This window comes from Typopeltis vanoorti, chromosome 4, assembly GCF_054136105.1.
Source record: "Typopeltis vanoorti isolate ZY-2024b chromosome 4, IOZ_Tvanoo_1.0, whole genome shotgun sequence".
NCBI lineage: Eukaryota > Metazoa > Arthropoda > Arachnida > Uropygi > Thelyphonidae > Typopeltis > Typopeltis vanoorti.
Window position 1 is genome coordinate 24,912,384 of NC_143552.1, and position 19,278 is coordinate 24,931,661.

At 32.5% G+C, this 19,278-nt stretch overlaps 1 protein-coding gene across 2 annotated transcripts in view; it reads left to right on the forward strand.

Annotated features, from left to right (window-relative positions):
* The window catches only part of LOC150107168 (uncharacterized), a 246,019-nt gene extending 233,595 nt beyond the window's left edge, over positions 1–12,424 (forward strand). For both annotated transcript variants that reach the window (XM_090391690.1, XM_090391691.1), the window contains exon 7: positions 9,541–12,424. In XM_090391690.1, the coding sequence (XP_090247816.1) occupies positions 9,541–9,602 (62 nt within the window). In that variant the 3' untranslated portion in view covers positions 9,603–12,424. The remainder of the gene's footprint in view (positions 1–9,540) is intronic.
* The last annotated feature ends 6,854 nt before the right edge of the window (positions 12,425–19,278 follow it).

Here is a 19,278-nt window from a genome sequence, read left to right on the forward strand (position 1 = left end):
CAGAAATCAGTCTTGAAGTAGCATTCCAAGTGTTCAAATTTTTGACAATGGTGGCCTTGTCCAGTTGATGCCTTCCATCATAATAGCTCTGGTTTTATAGCCAGGTCACAGATGGCTTTTAGGTTGTAAATTTCTTGGTACTTTTTTTGATTTCCACTAGGGGACAGGAGGCATTGGCCAATTACATATGTTCCTAGGAGCATACAGCTAACTTTAACAGGGTTTAGCCTACAGTTCTGGAGGCCTTTTACGACTTCTTTGGCTTTGTCAGATTCTGTTATAAGGCACGGTTTTTTTTGCACTTTTTAAAATGAACATTTGGTATCGGACATTTTTATTGTCTATAAGTTTAGTGAGTGTGTTGTAGTCAGTTACTGTCTCTGGCCGTATTTGGACACCCCCGTCTGTGTTCCTGACTTTCATAAAATTTATTTTGCAATTTTTGAGGGCTGTGACCACTTCTGTCGATTTTTCCTTGGCTTGCAGTATGATAGGAGGTACCCTTTCCAGTTGCAGTTTTGTTTTCTGCTGGTTCTTTGTATTGTTTTTTTCTTTCTGACTTTACAGAACCCATTTTGTTTTTCAGTTGTTACTTGGATTGCATATGAGCCAGATAGTGAGTACAAATTCTGGGACTCTGGCTGTTGTCGATGATTGGAGTGATTGTCGGCTTCTCAAGCTCAACCTGCAGTTGTTTAGATCATTTCATTTGCAAGAAATGGAAGTCATAAAAACTTCTGAAATTGTGTGAACACCTGCTCAAACTCTAGGCTTTCCCACTGGAGATTTCCCCCCCCCCCAAAAAAAGAGGGAAATAAAATTATTAAAATGCTCTGGATTAGAGCTAGTTATTGAAAGATTTTTCACTTGGTTATAAATTAAAGATGCCAAGAAATTATATTCTTAATGTGCTTGCACTTGGATAAAGGATTAAAGCCACACCTTTATTCACCCTCCAGGGATGACCCCTTGTTCTGGTCCCTCTAGCCAAATTTCAGCATTTGGCTAGAGGGACCAGATCTGCATCTATCCTATAAAACTCTTTAAGCAATGCAAATGTTTCTATCATATCTCTTCTTTTTCTCCTATCAGCCAACTTCTGCAATTCTCACACCATCAGTCTATCCTCATAGGGAATATTCTACAGGCCACTCACCATCTTGATCACTCATCTCCGAACCCTCTCCACTGCTTCCTCATCCCCGAGAAACCCAGTGGACCAGAGTTGAACACGGTAATCCAGATGTGGGCATATCAAGGCCTCATAAAGAGGAATGACAACTTCCTATCTCTACCTTCCTTGTTAATGTGTTCTTCATTTGCCAAGTAATCTTATGGGCTATCTTATCAACCTTAGCAATATGTCCTCTAAACTTTAACTCTGTCTACCACCACTCCTAGATCTCTAGTTTAATCTGTTTCCTGGAGTACAGTGCTATCAATATGATATGCAGCTTGTAATCTATTTATTCCAAAATGCATAACTCTACATTTTTCGAAACTAAACTAACACCCATGAACGTTTTCTCATACTGACAGCCTATTTAAATCATCCTGTAAGCTCTCCACATTGCCTTGATTAACTATTACTCTACTAATTTTGCGTCATCAGCAAACAACTGAACACTTATCCACTTAACTAGTGTCATATCCATCCCCATTTGTTGTAATTTGTATAACACAGTTCCATGTGGGATTCTGTCAAATGCCTTTGCAAAATCTTTCTGTAGCCATTTCCTTTATCCAACTCAGCTGTTACTCTATTATAAAAAGTTATTACATTACTAAGGCATCACCAACCCTTCACAAAGCCATATTGACCCTCATACAGTATCACATTTTTATCTACCCATTTTTAAATTCTCTTTTTTATCAATTTTTCTAGTACTTTTACCACCACACCTGAGATACTGATTGGTCTGTAATTTACTACTGTAGTCTTAGAACCTCCCTTATGCAAGGGAATGCACTCCCTTGGTACTTTACTAGAGCTGAGACTTAAATTAAACTGACTAGTCAAAGGCATTGCCAGTTCCCTTGCACATTCTCTCAAAACCCTAGCTGTTATCTCATCTAATCCCACAGCTGTATTTACATTGAGATTCTGCAACATCCTAAGAACCTCCAGTTCATCCACCTCTGTTCTGATACTAGTGTCTCTCACATAGGTTAAAGCAGTAACATCACTAGGATGATATATATCCTTGCAAAGTGGTCACTCAGTAAATCATCTGTTTTATTTACTTCTGTCCCCTCGTGACCATCATCTCTCATTCAGGTTAATCTTCCATAGTCATTCTTCCTCTTACTTGCCATATAAGAAAAGAACTCTTTGGGATTTCTTTTGGCTTGCTCAGCTAGATTCTTCTCATAATCTGATTTTGCCTTCCTTGCCTGAGCCTTGTAATTTGTCTGAGTTTGCTGGTCACCTTTCTCTTTATATACCCTCCACAGCATTTTCTTCTTCTTCTGCAGCTCGTGCTTAATGATGTCATTCATCCATGTAACTCCTACCCGATTAACCCTCCTTACCCTATGTATACAATTTAATACTGCTTCCTCTAGATGACCCTTAACTACATGCCATGATACAGATTTAAGCTTCTTCCTTAACATGTCATAATCACCTGCCTTGTAGTTCCACAAATGCCCCTTCTTGATAGAATGTTCCTCATGTTTTACGATCTCCCGAGTCAAGACTGCATGGTCACTTTCACCAGTTGGAAACAATGTTGTCACCTTGGTCATGGATAGCTGTTCTGATCCTATGACCAGGTCCAGCACTCTCCCACCCCCAGTCCCTTCCATCCCATGCTTCCTTAAGTAATTAAGCATTTTTAACAGGAATATAAATTCTATTTCCTTCCTGCCATGTGATCTTTCTTCTAGTCTATATTTCCATAGTTTAAGCCCCCATAATAATCACTTGTACTAATTTGGCAATGCATACCGTTCAGATCACGTGTGAAACTCACTGGCCTATAGCAACAACCAACTGTATATTTTGTCTTACTAGTGGTAATCTCACACCAGATTTCTTCAAATGAACAGCCACCTGTCTCCTATTCTTTTTCGTTGCAATTCATTTGCTGTCATCAGCAGTACTCCTACCCCATCCTATCTTCTCTATCTTCTCTGAAAATACTAAACCCATCACATTCTATCCCTCTAACTACATCATCTGTTAGCCAAGTCTCACTAATGCTTATAATCTTTGGCGAGGTTGCACTAACCAATGTCCAAATCTCTTCCCTCTTGTTCCTGATACTTCTGGTATTAGTATATAGAAACTGCAACATTCCTTTAGTCCCCCACCCACCTTTACTTTCTGAATTGACTACCCTATTCAATATTTTGGCTAGAGAGACTAGATTCCTCACTTTGTCATTCTCACACTCACTCACTTTATGGGTGTCTTTACACAAACTCACTTGCTTCCACCCTAATTGCTTAAGTTTCCCTGAATTTGCACTTCAGCATGCTTGGTGAACAAAGCTCTCTCTCCAGACACCTAAAACCAAAACCATTTAGATGTAGCAATCAGCATTGTACAAATCCTTCTTTCCTTCAAACAGAGATCACAAATTCTACATCATTCCTTTTGCACAATCTCATATGTATAGACTCATTGGTTATCAGTGCCCTCCTCCTCTTCAGTTCATGTCTATCATAACATGGTAAGAGACTTACAATCTTCACCTTCACACTCTTCAGTTTTGCTTCTTCTAAGAACTCCTTTACATCCTCCCTCATAGAATACTTCTTGCCTCTCAAATCATTTGTGCCAACCAAGACAATTTCCTTTGACTTACCTTTTTGCATCCGGATGGAGTAGCTAACATCGTGAATTTTTGCGCCCGAGAAACACAATTTCGTCCTACTTTCATTAAGTACCACCCTGATCATCCAGTCGCCATACATAATTTTTTCTTTAACCACTTTTTCTTGTTTATTCAGTCGGTCTTTATTATTCCTTTGTATCACGTGCTTCTTTCTTTTTTCAGGCCTGCTTAATTTGTGCCGCTTCTGTAATTTTTAAATTTCGCACTTTGTCCTATAAAGGATAACATTTAAGGCGTGCTAGTTCTTTATTAATATCCATTTCATTCTCCTCTGTTTCCACAGCCGTGCATTCGACATTAATAACATTATTTTCCATCTTATTGTCGGTATTTGTTGTGTTCTCATCATCTAATAAACACTTTTAAAACACTTAATACATACTCTCTCTCCAGTTTCAATTTCCTTCCACCTATTCTTTAATTTTCTCGATGAATACATTTCACATACACTGCACTGAATAATATCCTGTGAATTCAAATCACTGGACAATGTGGTCTTTGCCTCCATTATTCATTGTACTCTCCCAACAATATCACATTAGATATCACTATAAAGCAGACAGATTTTGTCTTCTTTGTTTCAGTAGCACCTATTATGTTGATCTGGTACCTATCCAATTCTGCTATTTCCATCTCTTTTCCATTGATGTTTCATATGTTGATAGTACGAATCTTGAACTTTACTGATGCTGAGGTCTCCTCCTAGTTATCCAGCTTTAGCCCATAAGTACTCCCTCAAAATTAGAAATATCAAAAGTCCATCTTACACTTGGTACTATTAGAAAATTTTAAGAAAGCCAAATATGTTTAAAAGTAGCAGTAAGAATATAGAAAGTAACTATCATGAAGCACAATGTTCTGATGGTTTAAGCATACTTGGAAATACTGCAGAAGTAATCAGATGGTAATGTTGATGTAAGAAGCAAAGATAACATATTCTTAATGTCTGGAATAAATGCTTTGAATAAAGTATCAAATAAAATGATCAGTAACAGAATGATGGTATATATATATATATATATATATATATATATATATCCATTAGGAATGCATCCCTCTGTATGTCCAGTATTCAAAATGAAATAAGTAGATATTTGTTCAGGTCCAAATATAAAGGTCTAAAAAGCTTTGTTTTAGTTACATACATAATTCAAATGGTTGAATTCCAGATGATTCACATAAAGCTCTCAGATTACTGTCTGTTAATAAATAAAATAAAACAATGTGCAAATTAGAATTCCTGGCTTAGTGGGAATATCTATGTAACTGTATATGAGAAGAAGCTAAGAAAAATTTGTGCTACAAAACAGAATAAATATTTTTATTTAAACATTTCATAATTTAAGATATAGCAGCCCATGTTTGAACAATTGTCTCTTTATATTATTTTCAAACAATTTACCTTAATAAATAATACATTAGCTAGTAGACCAGTTATGTGCTTATAATAATAGATCATTCAAATCCACATTATAGAATAGTATTTTGTATCTTAATTGTTGCATCTGAAAATTGCACCCATGTATCTGACAGACTTATGCCTCAGTGTACCATAACATCTGGTGTAACGTACTCAATAGCTTTGCACTACCAGTTGTCCTATACCCATAACAATGGGTATGGGACATCTGCATAGTTTTTAATAGATCATACACTTTTTGTTATTGTTAAAATGTATAAACCCAAAATCATACCATGGAAAAAGAAAATTTGTAACAAATTTTTTGACCATGTAAATTGAGGACAATGTGCTTTCTTTTTCTCAAAACAGTAAAATGTAATGTTGTCTTATATATTAAAAAATATATTATGAAGAATTTCAGACCATTAGAAAATTGGACAAAAAAAATCTTATTTCCCTTGGACATGGAGGGGGATGATGTAATTGAAATACCTTGACAATTTGAATTAATATGCATGAGATGTTTTCACCAACTGCTATTGAAGTGAGCATTTTTAAGCTAAAAAGCAAAAAGTTAATTCTTCTGATTTATTACTGTATATTAAAAAATAATTAACATTGTATAAATGTATAAAGAAGAGAGATTATTTATTTATTAATTATCATCAATCCTCATTTGTTATGAGATTTTCTCTATAATAATTATTTCTCTTTCAGAGTGTTTATATATATATGCACAAGGGTTCAATTCTGATTGGTGCAATGACTTTTAACTGTTTCTTTCAGTATCCAAAAAATCACTGACTCAAGACTAAATACAAAATATACACATTTAATAAAACAAAAACAATATATACACCTCAAATAAAATTACATGACTAACTACAAAATTAACTGGATCCAAGGCCTTTTAAAATAAACTTGCACTTTAGAGATCACCCATTCTCTGACTCATTCTATTACTGGTTTGTTTAACACATACTTAATCACATCGACTAGACTAAACACCTTGTTTACACAATAACAAAATGTTCATAGTCAGTTTCTTTGCTAAGGCCTTTTTCTGAAGATATAAGATTCTCTTCTTCTTTTTCACAGAATCCTTTCTCATCACCCTTATGCAGTACACATTATTCCTCCTGACTCTGAAGTGTAGATATTCTGAATTCACCGAAGTATAAGTACTCTTACCTCATGCAGTTAGATTTTGTTAATTTTTTTGTGCCAACAAAAAAGGTTTCTTCTACTGCTTTATCTAAATTGCTAAATTCCGTCTCTTTTTCCAGTAGAAATTACAGATAGATCTAGCATCCTTAAAACAGATGAAATTTTCCAATCAGCATTTCCTCGAACATTCCTATCGAACGTCAGTTGCGATATTTTCTTTTATTTACCAATACTTATTTACAGTCTTAACTCCTCCACTTTAAAGGCTCGCAGTTCTACGATTTCTTTTTTGGAATCTTCTATTAATATTCCTCCCACTGTCACATACAATTAAATAAACTTTGTAAGAACAAGATCCCTCTGCCTATGTTCTTAAACTTCTATTAGCTCTCCCTTGTTTTTCCTCCGTTACTTCGATACCAAACGCTTTCATTGTTTCCGTTATCTCGATACTGAACCCTCTCTCTGTATCAGCTGTCAATCGCCCATCAAACTCCTCGGCGAGCATCTGCACTTCATGAAAGTGGCAAGCAAGAAGAGTTATAATGGCTGATTTGTCGTCTCCGTTAGCGTTACGAGAATGTCTTTACAAAACACAGCGCTTAATAATTTTAAACCATAATAAAGTTTCCGGAAGTAACACAACTATCCAAATCCAGTAAGTACAATTTTTTTTTTTTTTTTTTTTTTTTATGCTTTACATTTCATTTTGACAAAATAACATCAATAATGGGCACATCACAACTGCCAACAATACATGTTATGAAACCAAAACTAATAATGTACTAACATAAACAATTTGTAAAAATATTCATAATTTTAAATTATGAATGTTTTTACACCATGATATTAAAAGTCTCGAAGTTGAGAAATCCCTCTTTGGATTCCATGGAATCCCTCTTTGGATTCCATGGAATCTCCTTGCAAAAAGCAAGTAATACAGTTTAACATTGTTTATTCATAAAAGCATAACAACAAGGTATCTAAAACTGTAAACATATGACAACCATGTAGCCATAATTATTATTGCAAGGAGATTCCATGGAATCCAAAGACTCATTGCAAAGACCCAAAGTATCCACACTATATCCGCTGTACTTCTCCTTGAACTCAGAACTGAAAATAGAATAAAACCTGGTTTCTGTGCCATAGCCTTTCTTGATTTGTCTACAAAAAAGTCTTCTTCTATGTAAGGCATGGTGGATGTATCTCATTCAACAACATAATTTGTGGTCAAAGTATGGTGGGCTAGTCCAGACAATTCTTTCCTTTTCTGCTCCAAGTCACTGACATATTCTTTCTTTCTCACTTCAAAACTTTTGGCTTGTCTGGATTATATGAGCAAGCAAAAAACATGATATCCTATAAACACTTGAATGCATGTATAAGGGAATACTGCCCTTCGGAGATATGAAGAGGCTACAAATGGTTTTGTTTTGATACTAGAACTAGACCCAGCCTAATCCCCTCCCTCACATGCTGATTTCAGGTAATTATCTCTTAGAAGCTGCATAAATCCCTCCCCCTCTCCCATGCATCCTTTGCCTCTTCTACTTCATGTCCCCATAGTCGAAGTTCCCTATAATAATCACCCACTCCCACACTTATTGAACTGATTCACTGATACATGTCAGCTTCATCTCCTTTGCACTTCATAGCAGATAGCAGCTACTGACTATATATCTTGTCTTAACCTATAGCTAACATCAGAGAACCTTGAATGTACTGTTTCCTACATCTGTTATTATCAACAGTAATGCCTTCAATCTGCCATGTCCAGTCTTGCCTCCCTCAGACAGATCTCACTAATACCTGTATGTGAATTGCATTGCATTTTCTATTTCTGTTCACAGCTACCTTTGTTTTAATGAGTCACCTTCATATTAGAGACATGAGAAAACTGTATTTTTTTTTTTTTTTTTTTGTTCATTCCTATGCATATGCTCACACGAAGATCCCCCCCCCCTCCAAAAAAAGTTCTTTCATCCATCAGATTCAGGTCCACATACATCTACAACTTATGCACGATTTTTTTTTTCTTGTTGTTTAACTTTTCTACACTATGTTTTGTTTCTATTAACTCATTTGCAATTATAATCATTCTTCTCAGTTCACTCTAGTCGTACTCAGGTAGGAGCCTCACTATTGTAACAGTCACTTTTTGCTTCTTCCTTATTTTCATTTCCTCTTATTCGATACTTGTCACCTTTCACATATTATTGACATTCATGGAATTATGCATTACAAATTCATATCCAAAAGTCAAACTGTGGGCCAACATTTTAGTTGCTTTTTCATTCAACATTTCATTTGCTTTTTAGTTTTTCTGTATCTACAGAAAAGTTTTTGGTGCACTGAAGATTGTTTTTTTTTTCTGCAGAAATTTCTAACCAAAAATGGGATTGCTTATTCTAAACCCTTGTTTTCTCAATTTCAGGACCATGCAACTTTCTTGTCTGCAACTCATGGTGGTACTGATTTGATTACATTATCATTGTGTGTGGTTGTTGGGGGGTGGGCAGATTGTGTATGGAGGGTGTAGTGTGAGTTCAAAGTATATAATTTCTTAGAAATGTTTTCATTGCAGATGTAAATGTTGTGCTCACTTTATCAAGTTGCATTTGATATTAACTTCTTAAAACGACTTCATGTGATTGCAGGTTGTTGCCTTAAGTATAATATGGAGATATTTGATTATATTTTGTATATTCACCTTAGAGTTTTTGGCTCTTTTCCCATAATTACGATTTCAGTTATCAATTATCAGTAGCTCGTTTACTGACTAAACTCTCACCATCAAGTACTGCAGGTATTCTGGATTTTTACCTGCTCTCTGAATTGAATTCAAAACAGGGTTGTTTGGTCGACATCTATAATTGAATATTATTTAATTCAGAATCATTTTTTTTAATCTGACATTGCTCATCATCCTTTCAGCTATGAAATTACTTGGCACTGTTGTATTTGTTTTTAAGTTAAATTTAAAAACTTGACTGCAAAATAAAGATTTCTGGTAAGTTTTTGACATATGTAGCATTTTTGCAGTACTACATTAATAACTATTTTCATATGCTTACTTTATTGCCATATTTATTTTTTATAAATGTTAATATGCATTTTTGATTTCAGATGCAGCAGGTATGGAACAAAATGGTGATCGCAAAATAAGGTATTACAGTGATTGTTGCTAGGTCATTATATTGTAAATTGTTATGATCTCAAAATATTTCCCATGGTTATTGCCATCATAGCCACTGTCATTTCTCTTGGCAGATTCAATATAATTGAAGGCACTGTATAAAGCATTTCTTGAGGGAAAACAAGGCTTATGATAAAACTTGTACAGCTACTGAAAATATATATACATATATATATATTGGAATTTATTATGCCTTGTTTGTCCCTGTGTGGAATAATTCCTTATGAACTTGGAGTATAACTTTAAAAATTGTCCTGCTTTTGAGCATCAAAAGATTTCCGAAATTTTTTCTGTTTGTTTGTTTCTGAGTGATAATAAAGGAAGAACTTATGACACATCGCTAAAAAAAAAAGAAGTGTTGCCTTCTTGCCATATTTTCCAGTTATTGCCTGTTGGCTTTGAAAAAAACTGTGATTGTGTATGTGTGTATGTGGGGAGGGGGGAATATTTAGTGAATCATCTGAAATGAATTTCTCATTTCTTTTCTGTTATGACAGCCATCTGCAGTGTCTCAAAGGAAATATTTATGAGAAGAAAACTGCTGACTATAGTGGTGAATTTGGTCAAAAAAGCATGCATCTTTCCTGTTATTGTTGCCAACAGTAACCTGTATGCATAGTAATAATTACTTAACTCCAGCTTTCCTATGTTTATTCACCTGCTGTGCAGTTGAAAGCTTAATTGTTTAATTTTAGTAAATTTGAAAAACTGATCATATATTAAAGTTGCTTAAAGGAAGATGGTTAATGTTATTGTTACCTTATGACCATAAACTTTATTAAAGTTAACTTTTTTGGACACTGTATTGCAGATGGACCGTTTTAAATCAAGTGTAAAATTTCTTACAGTATTCAGTTTCATGATAATTTGCTGTAATCTTCATTTTGATATATGATTATCCCTTTATATGCCATGAATGTCTGTGAAAGGAAAGCTATAATTTGCAGCTAGTGATTTTGTAATTTTTTTTTTCCTTTCTTTGTTTCCTTTTTTTTTTTTTTTTTCATAAGCCACATAACAGGAACAAATGGTTGTGAATGTAACTAGTTCTAGAGTAGGTTAATGTTACCCTTCAATTTAATTATAACTTTTAATATATATATATAAAAAAGAGGGGAAAATATAGTTTGTATGCAATATGAAGATGTATTTTTATACTGTCTTCCAACTTTTTTGTAAGCAGATATGTTGATATTGCAGACAAGTTTTGTGTTCATTTATTTCACTAGTTTAAAAATATTTTGCGAGAACACACAGGTATGTTGTTGCTCATTGTATAGTACCCGAATGACAGGATTGTATTAAGTCAGTTAATGGTTCCAAAATGTGGTGTTTCACTTTTATGACCATATGTGCATCATCTAATCTTTTTCTCCCCTCCATCTTTATTTGGTCAGCAGGACCTGCTTTTACATTGTGTCAGTGTCTGCTTATGACTCACATTTAGTATTTCCAGACTGTTCTTTTGTGTACTTTTTCCAAGATGATCTAAGTAAATTCATAGAGAATCTGTTATTGGAACACTAAATGCATGTTGGATTATGACTACATTATTAATTTTTAAATCTACAGATGAATATTGAGATAGAATTTATAATAGAATTTTGACTGATTATGACCATAATAAAGGACTACTTATTAGTACAATTTTATATTTTCTTCATTAGACCATTACTTATATCATGAATGTTATTGACCTAAAAAAAGTTTTTCTTTTTGGAATTCTATACATAATTTATTTACTAGATTGTCACATCTTTTAGGAGAAAAAGTGTGTTTAGCTTCACAGAAGTAATTATTGAGAATCATGATACTTATGCTGTTATTCATTTGATTATGGATTAGTTATCACTCTTAGGATATTTTATTAAATGCAAATCCTCTACTTACATCTGTAATTTTTCTTCACCCATTCAAAACCACTGAAGTTTTTTTAATTAACACCCTAACTTGCATTCCCTTTTCCACCCCCACAAAAAAGTTATAAACCGGTTAGTCAACTTTCTCTCTTCATATTCTAATTTTATTTATTTATTATAATTATTTATGAATGGATTTGCCATCATAAATTTAGTGAACAGTACAGATGACTTCTTGTTTATATCTGGCTTCAAATAATTATTTGCTGCTGATGATGAACACACACATTTCAGATAAACTAGTATCATGTGACTGATAATTGTTATTTAGTAAAATCGATAATTCTTGAGGTCTAATCATTTGACTTTCCATTGTGACTTTAAGGCATTTATGATCAGTGTTATAAGCAAAATTCCTATATAATGTGAATACTTTGTGGAAAAATATAAAAAATGGCCAAGTATGCTTAAATGTTTAAAGAATATGTGTGATATCTTATGTTTAGCTCTTTTATGGATTGCAGATATTCTCATGCAGATATTTTGTTGGCTTGCCAAAGGGACCATTCTATTTTGATACTTAAATTACTTGGAAAATGTTCTTTATAATGTACAATATATGCCATTTACTTTCGAAAGTATTACAGGATGTAATTATGTAGAGAATCATAGTAATTAATAATTTTATTATGCATAATAACATGAGCAATGCAGTATTACTGAAAAGATTTTTGATTAACAGTTCAGTAACTTTCATTTCAAAATATGTTGTCGGCAAATAATTTTTACTACTCATGTTTATAAGCTTTAGCTATGGTATTTTTATATTGTTGTTTGAAGTTCCTTTCACAGAATATTTAAACAGTACTTTTTTAGTGTAAAAATGTACGGCTAAGCACTAAGCTAGTATTTAAACTTGTGATTCATGATGTTAATAAAGTTCGTTACAATAACTGCTAGTTGTTTAAAACTGTTTTCCTTCTGGTTTTTCTGATAACTGTGCTTTATCCCCTTAGCTAGATGCACTATGGTACATAATACATCATTGCACAAAAATGTGATTTAAAATTTTCTGTTATGGCCAAAATGTCAATTATTCTAACAAACTTAGGATGCTAGATTTTATAACCTCTTATCATGAAAACTTGAATGAATTTTTGTAGAGATACATAACTGATTATATGCATGTCCCACACTGATCATTTAGGTAATTAAATTATCACCATTCTTTAGTATAGTATAGTCAGAATTTTTATAGTAAACATCCATTTACTAATTCCAGTACTTCATAAATATTTGTATCTTTTTTTTCAACATTCAAACTGTTGTACATATTACACTAAAATTATGATTTTTAAAATTGTTTCATTTTTGCAAACATGCAAATAGCAGTTAGTTCCACATGCAACTTCAGGTACAGAAAGATATCCACATAATTAAAGAAGATGATGATGATGGTGCTTAATATCCTGCTCCTCCTTTCTCAGTGCAAAAATTCTCTTATATATAGTGCTGCAGATTTTTATTCTTTATTTATGTGAATTTTATCCACAAAAGGTTGTAAACCTAACCTTTGTATTGTATATACGATAAATTTATTTACTAAGTTGTGTAACAGATATAAGATTTCAGTGATAACATTTGCTGCTAAAAATCGAAATTCTTTACTTTTATGATAGAAAGCAGGCAGTTAAGTTGAAAGAATAACTATACACTGGTTCTCCACAGATAATTATATTTGTAGATCTACCAGTGATTCACTGATTCACACTTAAAATTTTTATGAATAGTTAGAGATTGATAATTTTATAATTTATCTCTGGAAAAATATTGCCATGCTATTCTTTCAGTATCATTAACCACAGTAGCTTGCAAATTATAAGGAAGTTTTATAAATGTTACTTTGGTAGTTTAATGATTTTGGGCACATTCATGGAGTCAAAGTAGCTAATTTCTGGAAATCCACTCACAGTATCTTACTCCATTGCTTGTTGTGATGCTGTTGTGCAACATGCAGGAATAACCTCTCATCATACCACTTTGTAAAAAAATCCACTGCATTTATCCTGTGGGCCTCAATTGTATTATCTCTATTCAGAGTCTTGCCGAGTAATTTACATTCCCTCAAATAATGTCTTTATAGTTACCATTCCATAATCGTAATACTTCTTGTTTCTTACCTGTGGGTTCCTTCACATCATTTCTTTCATACTACATCACAATCTCTCTCTCGCTCGCACACATTTGAGGAATTTACAGACCGTTCTTAATCATTGAAATATTCCTTATTTACTCTAACAGTTGTAAGCATGCCTTCTAACCTACTCAAAGTAACTGGGTATGTAGTGCAAAATTTATTTAAGATTTATGCAACAGATATTCTTGAATTTTTTAAGAAGTTAGAAGATTGTTTTATTAGTTTTCATTAGAACATCAGATATGATCCAAAAAATGCAATTTTTAATTCAATACTAAAAACTGGTTGCCAAAAAAAAAATCACACAAGCATTCTCATAAATTAATAGTATGGCATTGTAATTAATATCATTTTTAAATTAAAGGAAATGTGTGGTTGATCTTGAAGAGCTAACAGAAATTGGAGGGAGTTTAATATACACATGTCCCTATCCTTCATACTATAATCTGTGCTTTCAAATTTAAAAAAAAATAAGGTAAAAATACAGAACAATTAAACTAATTTTATATAATATTGTAAATTTCATAAATTGAAATACTTGTTTGTAAATTACCAAACTGACAAATCCAGTCATAGTTTAAAGAATAAAAGATGGTATAAAGATGTAAACATAACAATGCCAAGGAATGTTTTGAGCCTAGCTGTGTAATTTTTGTGAGTGTGATATGTCAATAAGCAATATTACAAAAGTATTTTAAATATATACCTAATAAATGTTATATGTTTTGAATTTCTTGTAAGAGTTATGGCATCCTGTGCAACTTGATGGTTCCACAGAATCTGAAACTAGCCTTGAATTAATTTATATAGCTTGTTCTGGATAATTTATGGTTCCCTATTGAGTTTCACTTTAACTGGGTTTTATTGTATTTAATATAACTAGCATGATCTGAAGGGAAAAAGAAACATTTTTCAGAGCAGTCTTGGAATCTCTCTCTCTCTATATATATATATATATAGATAAAACTTAGCATATGCTGAACAGCTTGTGCATATGATTTTGGATATCTGCATTGTTTTAAATCATTAAGCACCACATTTTTCTAACATTTCAGAGCTGTAAATGTTGTAGAATTATAATATACAGTGTTCTTATACTGGTCCTTCAGGATTCTGATTGTTATTTATTATTCTTCAGAATAGGCATAGGCACTAACAAGTCTATGGTGTGTGTGTATTTTGTAAGTATAATCTGATCTTTGATATTGGAATCTATTAAGAAGATACTATTATGAGAATGCACATTGATTTTTACGTGAATCAACCACTAAAGATAAACCCATCGCACAATTTGTACTGGATGGGCTAAGGATTAAATCTGGAAACCCTGTTAGAGAACAAGCATAGAAGTTTACATGCCTCTGAAAATATTTTATTAAAAATAAAATTAAATTAAAAAAAAAGCCTCTACTCACATCTTGTTCACAGGAATACCATGACTAAAAATTATAATGTTATGCAAATCATTTTAAGTTCATTTTGCTTGTTTCTTTATCAACATATTGTACTCCAGTTATGTCCCTCCTGATATAATACAGCAATCAGCAACCCTACCTAATTTCCTTAATAGGTTCTGTTTTATATGTTTGTTACATGAGAAATACATTGTCAAACGTATTTTCATTGTTTACTTTTAAGACTCATCATACGACCTCCTGATCCATAAGATATATATATATTATTATGACATTATATGTAATAATATTATATTATTACATAAGTTGTTAATGGTGATCATTTGAATAGTAAGTAAACTGTTCTACTGGTTATTTAGCCAGTTTACTTAACAACTAAATTGGTTCCTCATTAGGTATAACATCCAATGCCCCTAGTTTGGAGGTGGGACTGATTTTTGAAATAATCACATGATTTTCTCACAAATCAGTATTAATATACTGTTCGACCACAGACGAGAGAATCCTTGATTCTTCTGTGCATGTCAGAATAAAGCAAATCCATTCTGGTAATCAGTCAGTCAGTCTTTTGGGAGGAGTTATTACATGTCATGAAATGAGCTTTTCTTTTATGAACATTCTGTTTTTAAAGTGGTAACTATTTTGCTTTGGTTCCTTTCTCCCCTTCAACATGAATTGACTTCAGCACTCTGCCAGTTACAGTTCTCTCAACTGTGGGCAGGCAGTATGATATATATAATGATATATATATCATACTAAAAAGGATATCATTTTTAGTAATAGAACAGATATTAAGTTATGAACAGCTGAAAATCAATGTAGAAGACTTGTTTTCTTTTCTTTTCTTGTATATTCTGGATTTTGATATGCCTCATGATTTCACCATTAGAATCCTTAGAATTAAATCACAAATTAGTTGGTGAGTTACGTTTGTTAGTGCAATACATAACTGAATGTTCATGAATGCAGTCAATTTCATTTACTATTATTAATTATATGATTAATGAAACCAAAGTGCATGAGTGTTAGTTTATAATAGGCTATTTTTCATTTTTATAAAAAGTCACATTTTATATTTCATATATATTTCACATTTCATATCGCAAGTGAATTTTATCTCAAAATTAGTGTAAATTTAATAAGTGAACTGTATCTGGATAATGTGATATTTATATAAAAAACATTTTAAAAATTACTCATCTATTCTGAAAGTTATACAAAATGTGAACTTTAGAATTAAAAAAAAAAAAAAAAAAGTTATAATGCCAAGAATAAAATCAAAATTGTCACTGATCAGAAGTGAACTAGCTCATAGTTCATGAAATTATAGTTTATATAATGTGAGGGATTAAATCTCTCTCTCACATACACACACAAATTGTTTTAAATGTCATTCATGGAATAACATTCCTTAAGTAATAGAATTTTATTTTTGAGAAATTTGCAAATGTGAAATTAACTAGGAATGGTTTGTTTTCCTATGCAGACTTTGAAGGGGGAGGGAGGTGTGTGTGTGTGTGTGTATATATATATATATATATATATATATATATATATTTTTTTTTTTTTTTTTTTTTTTTTTTTTTTTTTTCAAGTTTGAATGGTATTTGTCAGTGTTAATGAGTATCATTTGGGCAAAACTCAGTTTCCATTTGGTATATTCTGCCTTAATGTTTACAAAAACTTAAGACTAGTCAGTCATTTTTATGTCTTGTGTCCTTGTTAAATAGTTTTTTTTAATGTATTTTATAAAACTTAAGTCTAGCCAAATAATAAAACTTAAATGTGTCCTGACTTGTAATTATTAATTTGGTCTTTGTAATCAAACCATAAACATTTTAATAAAGATTAAAAAATGTAATCTAATTTATTCTTGCTTAAACTTTCATCAAAGTTTGTTTCATTAAATTTGTTGATACTGTATACATTTTCAGTATATAAATATGCAAAAAAAAAAAAAAAAATTGGATAAGGTAGTTGAGACTGAACTCTTCCCTCAAATAAGAATTTCTTCTCTGGAAGTGTGTGCTGTTATTTGAGTTTTATATTTTAATATAATGTGTAGTCAAACTGAAATAAATGTATAAATCAAAAATATAATGTTTGTTATTATTATGAAATGAAAGTTATGTTGTAATATTTATTACCCTTTATGTGGCTTATGGAAGAAAGAAAAAAAAAATGTGCCTGCTCCTGACAAGCAGTGCAGCAGCAAGGGGTAGGGGGATAATAAAACATGAAACAAAAATCAGCTTGTCTGTTAAAATTATTTGGTTAGCAACACATCACAATGTTATTCCTGATGTAAATGTTATTTATCAAATTTTTAAACCATTTCTTTGAAATGATATTTATTGAGTTGCATGACAATGTCCCTAGTTTGGAGGTGGGACTGATTTTTGAAATAATTACATGAGGTTTGAGGAATAATGTTCAAATATTGCTAAATCTGCAAATACCAGACATTGAAACAAACAATTTTTAGATATTAAGCTTTAAATTGAATATGCTGGACATCATGTAACTTGATGGTTTGTTTAGAAACATTGATCTGTTATAGTACTTGTTTAGTTCAGAATGAATACTATTAATAATGTGTACTAACAGTATAAAATTTTAGATGTTTCGTAATGTTAGTCCAGTTATCATGAGAATGGAGGGAGGAAGAGTTCCACATAATTTACAGCTAACATTTTATTTCAACATAAAGATATCATTTATGCTCTTAGCAAAACAGTGGTGTTACTTAAGAATCAAAAGCTAGATAACCGAAGAGATCTCCATGTAACCAGTAAGGAATGTTAGGCACAGACTAGAGCTTTGACTCGTACAATCCTAATGTCATGTTACATTCCATTATTAGGTATTCATATTGTATTCTTCATGCTTCAACTACAGATATGTCAGTCCATGTCTGTCTTGCTTGGGAGTTGGGCATATTCAGTTTTTCATTAGGAAACTGTTGCAAACTTGAATGTATTCAGATCAGCAACAGATGCTACTATAAGCATAAGCAGCATCAATGGAAAAAAAAGGTGTGCTGCGCAGAAGAATTAAAGATAACATCAGTATAATTGATGTTACGACAAGAAGAAAATAGGCGAGATACTTGTTCTAATTACTGTAATCAGTAGAACTCCATGGAATCAGGACTCATCATTTCTGTCTTGCATGCACATGCAGTCATTAAACTGAACCTTCAACTCCACTGTTCTTTCACCTGACCACACTCCAGCCTTATGTCATGGAAGAAAGATCTTATTTCACTCTCCCCCTTTCTAAGACATTCTGATTTCCAATCAAGATCAGTTTTCACTTCTTGCAGTGACTTTCACATGTAGCCTAACCTGGCACAAACACATTACATCCATCTCCTCCCCAGCTGCCAAAAAAAACGTACTGTGTTTTGTTCAAAAACAAAACTTTCTCATCTACACAACTCTTAGCACTTTATAAATCCTAAATCTTAGGTTTGTAACGAGCCTCTGAGATTTTTGTAGTTATGTTTAAATTCTTGAGAGTCCTGGTGTAAAGACCAGATAACTGTAAGATAAAACTTTAGTTCAGTTTCCTGTTTCATGCATCTTTTGCACACTTTGAGAAAGCAATATCAATTAAATTGATGAGATCTTGTCATGAAAATAGGAATGGAATGAATGATTGAAAACCGATTTACCCCTTAAGAACAGCAGTGAATGAGGCGGTTTACCAGGATGATCTTGCTCGGGATAAACTATTTTGTCAAAAAATTTGTTACATACATATAGACCTTTGATCCTCGATGCCAAAAATCCATCAATTCAATGTGTCGAGGTATATTGGAAGTTCAGAATGTTGTTACTTTCTTTTTCTAAAATAAATTTGATCCTTGGATTTTTCTTGTCCAAATGGTGGTTCTGTGAGGCAAAGTTTGTCTTTCTCTTCTAATATCTGCAATGGCGCCTACTCAGGAAAGAAGACGTAGCATAGCTATAGAATTTGTCATGCAAAATGAAAGCGTGAGGGCTAGGATATCACATTATTTTCACATTGGAGTAATGCACCAAAAAAACTAAGAATGCTTGATGCTATCCAGAGAGGACAGCCTTCCTTTAAAGATGACTCCTCTCTCTTTCATGAACTTTCTGTACATGCTTTTACGTTGACACAGACATTGAGTCTTTTTTTATGTCTTTGTATGCTATTCCACCAAAATAG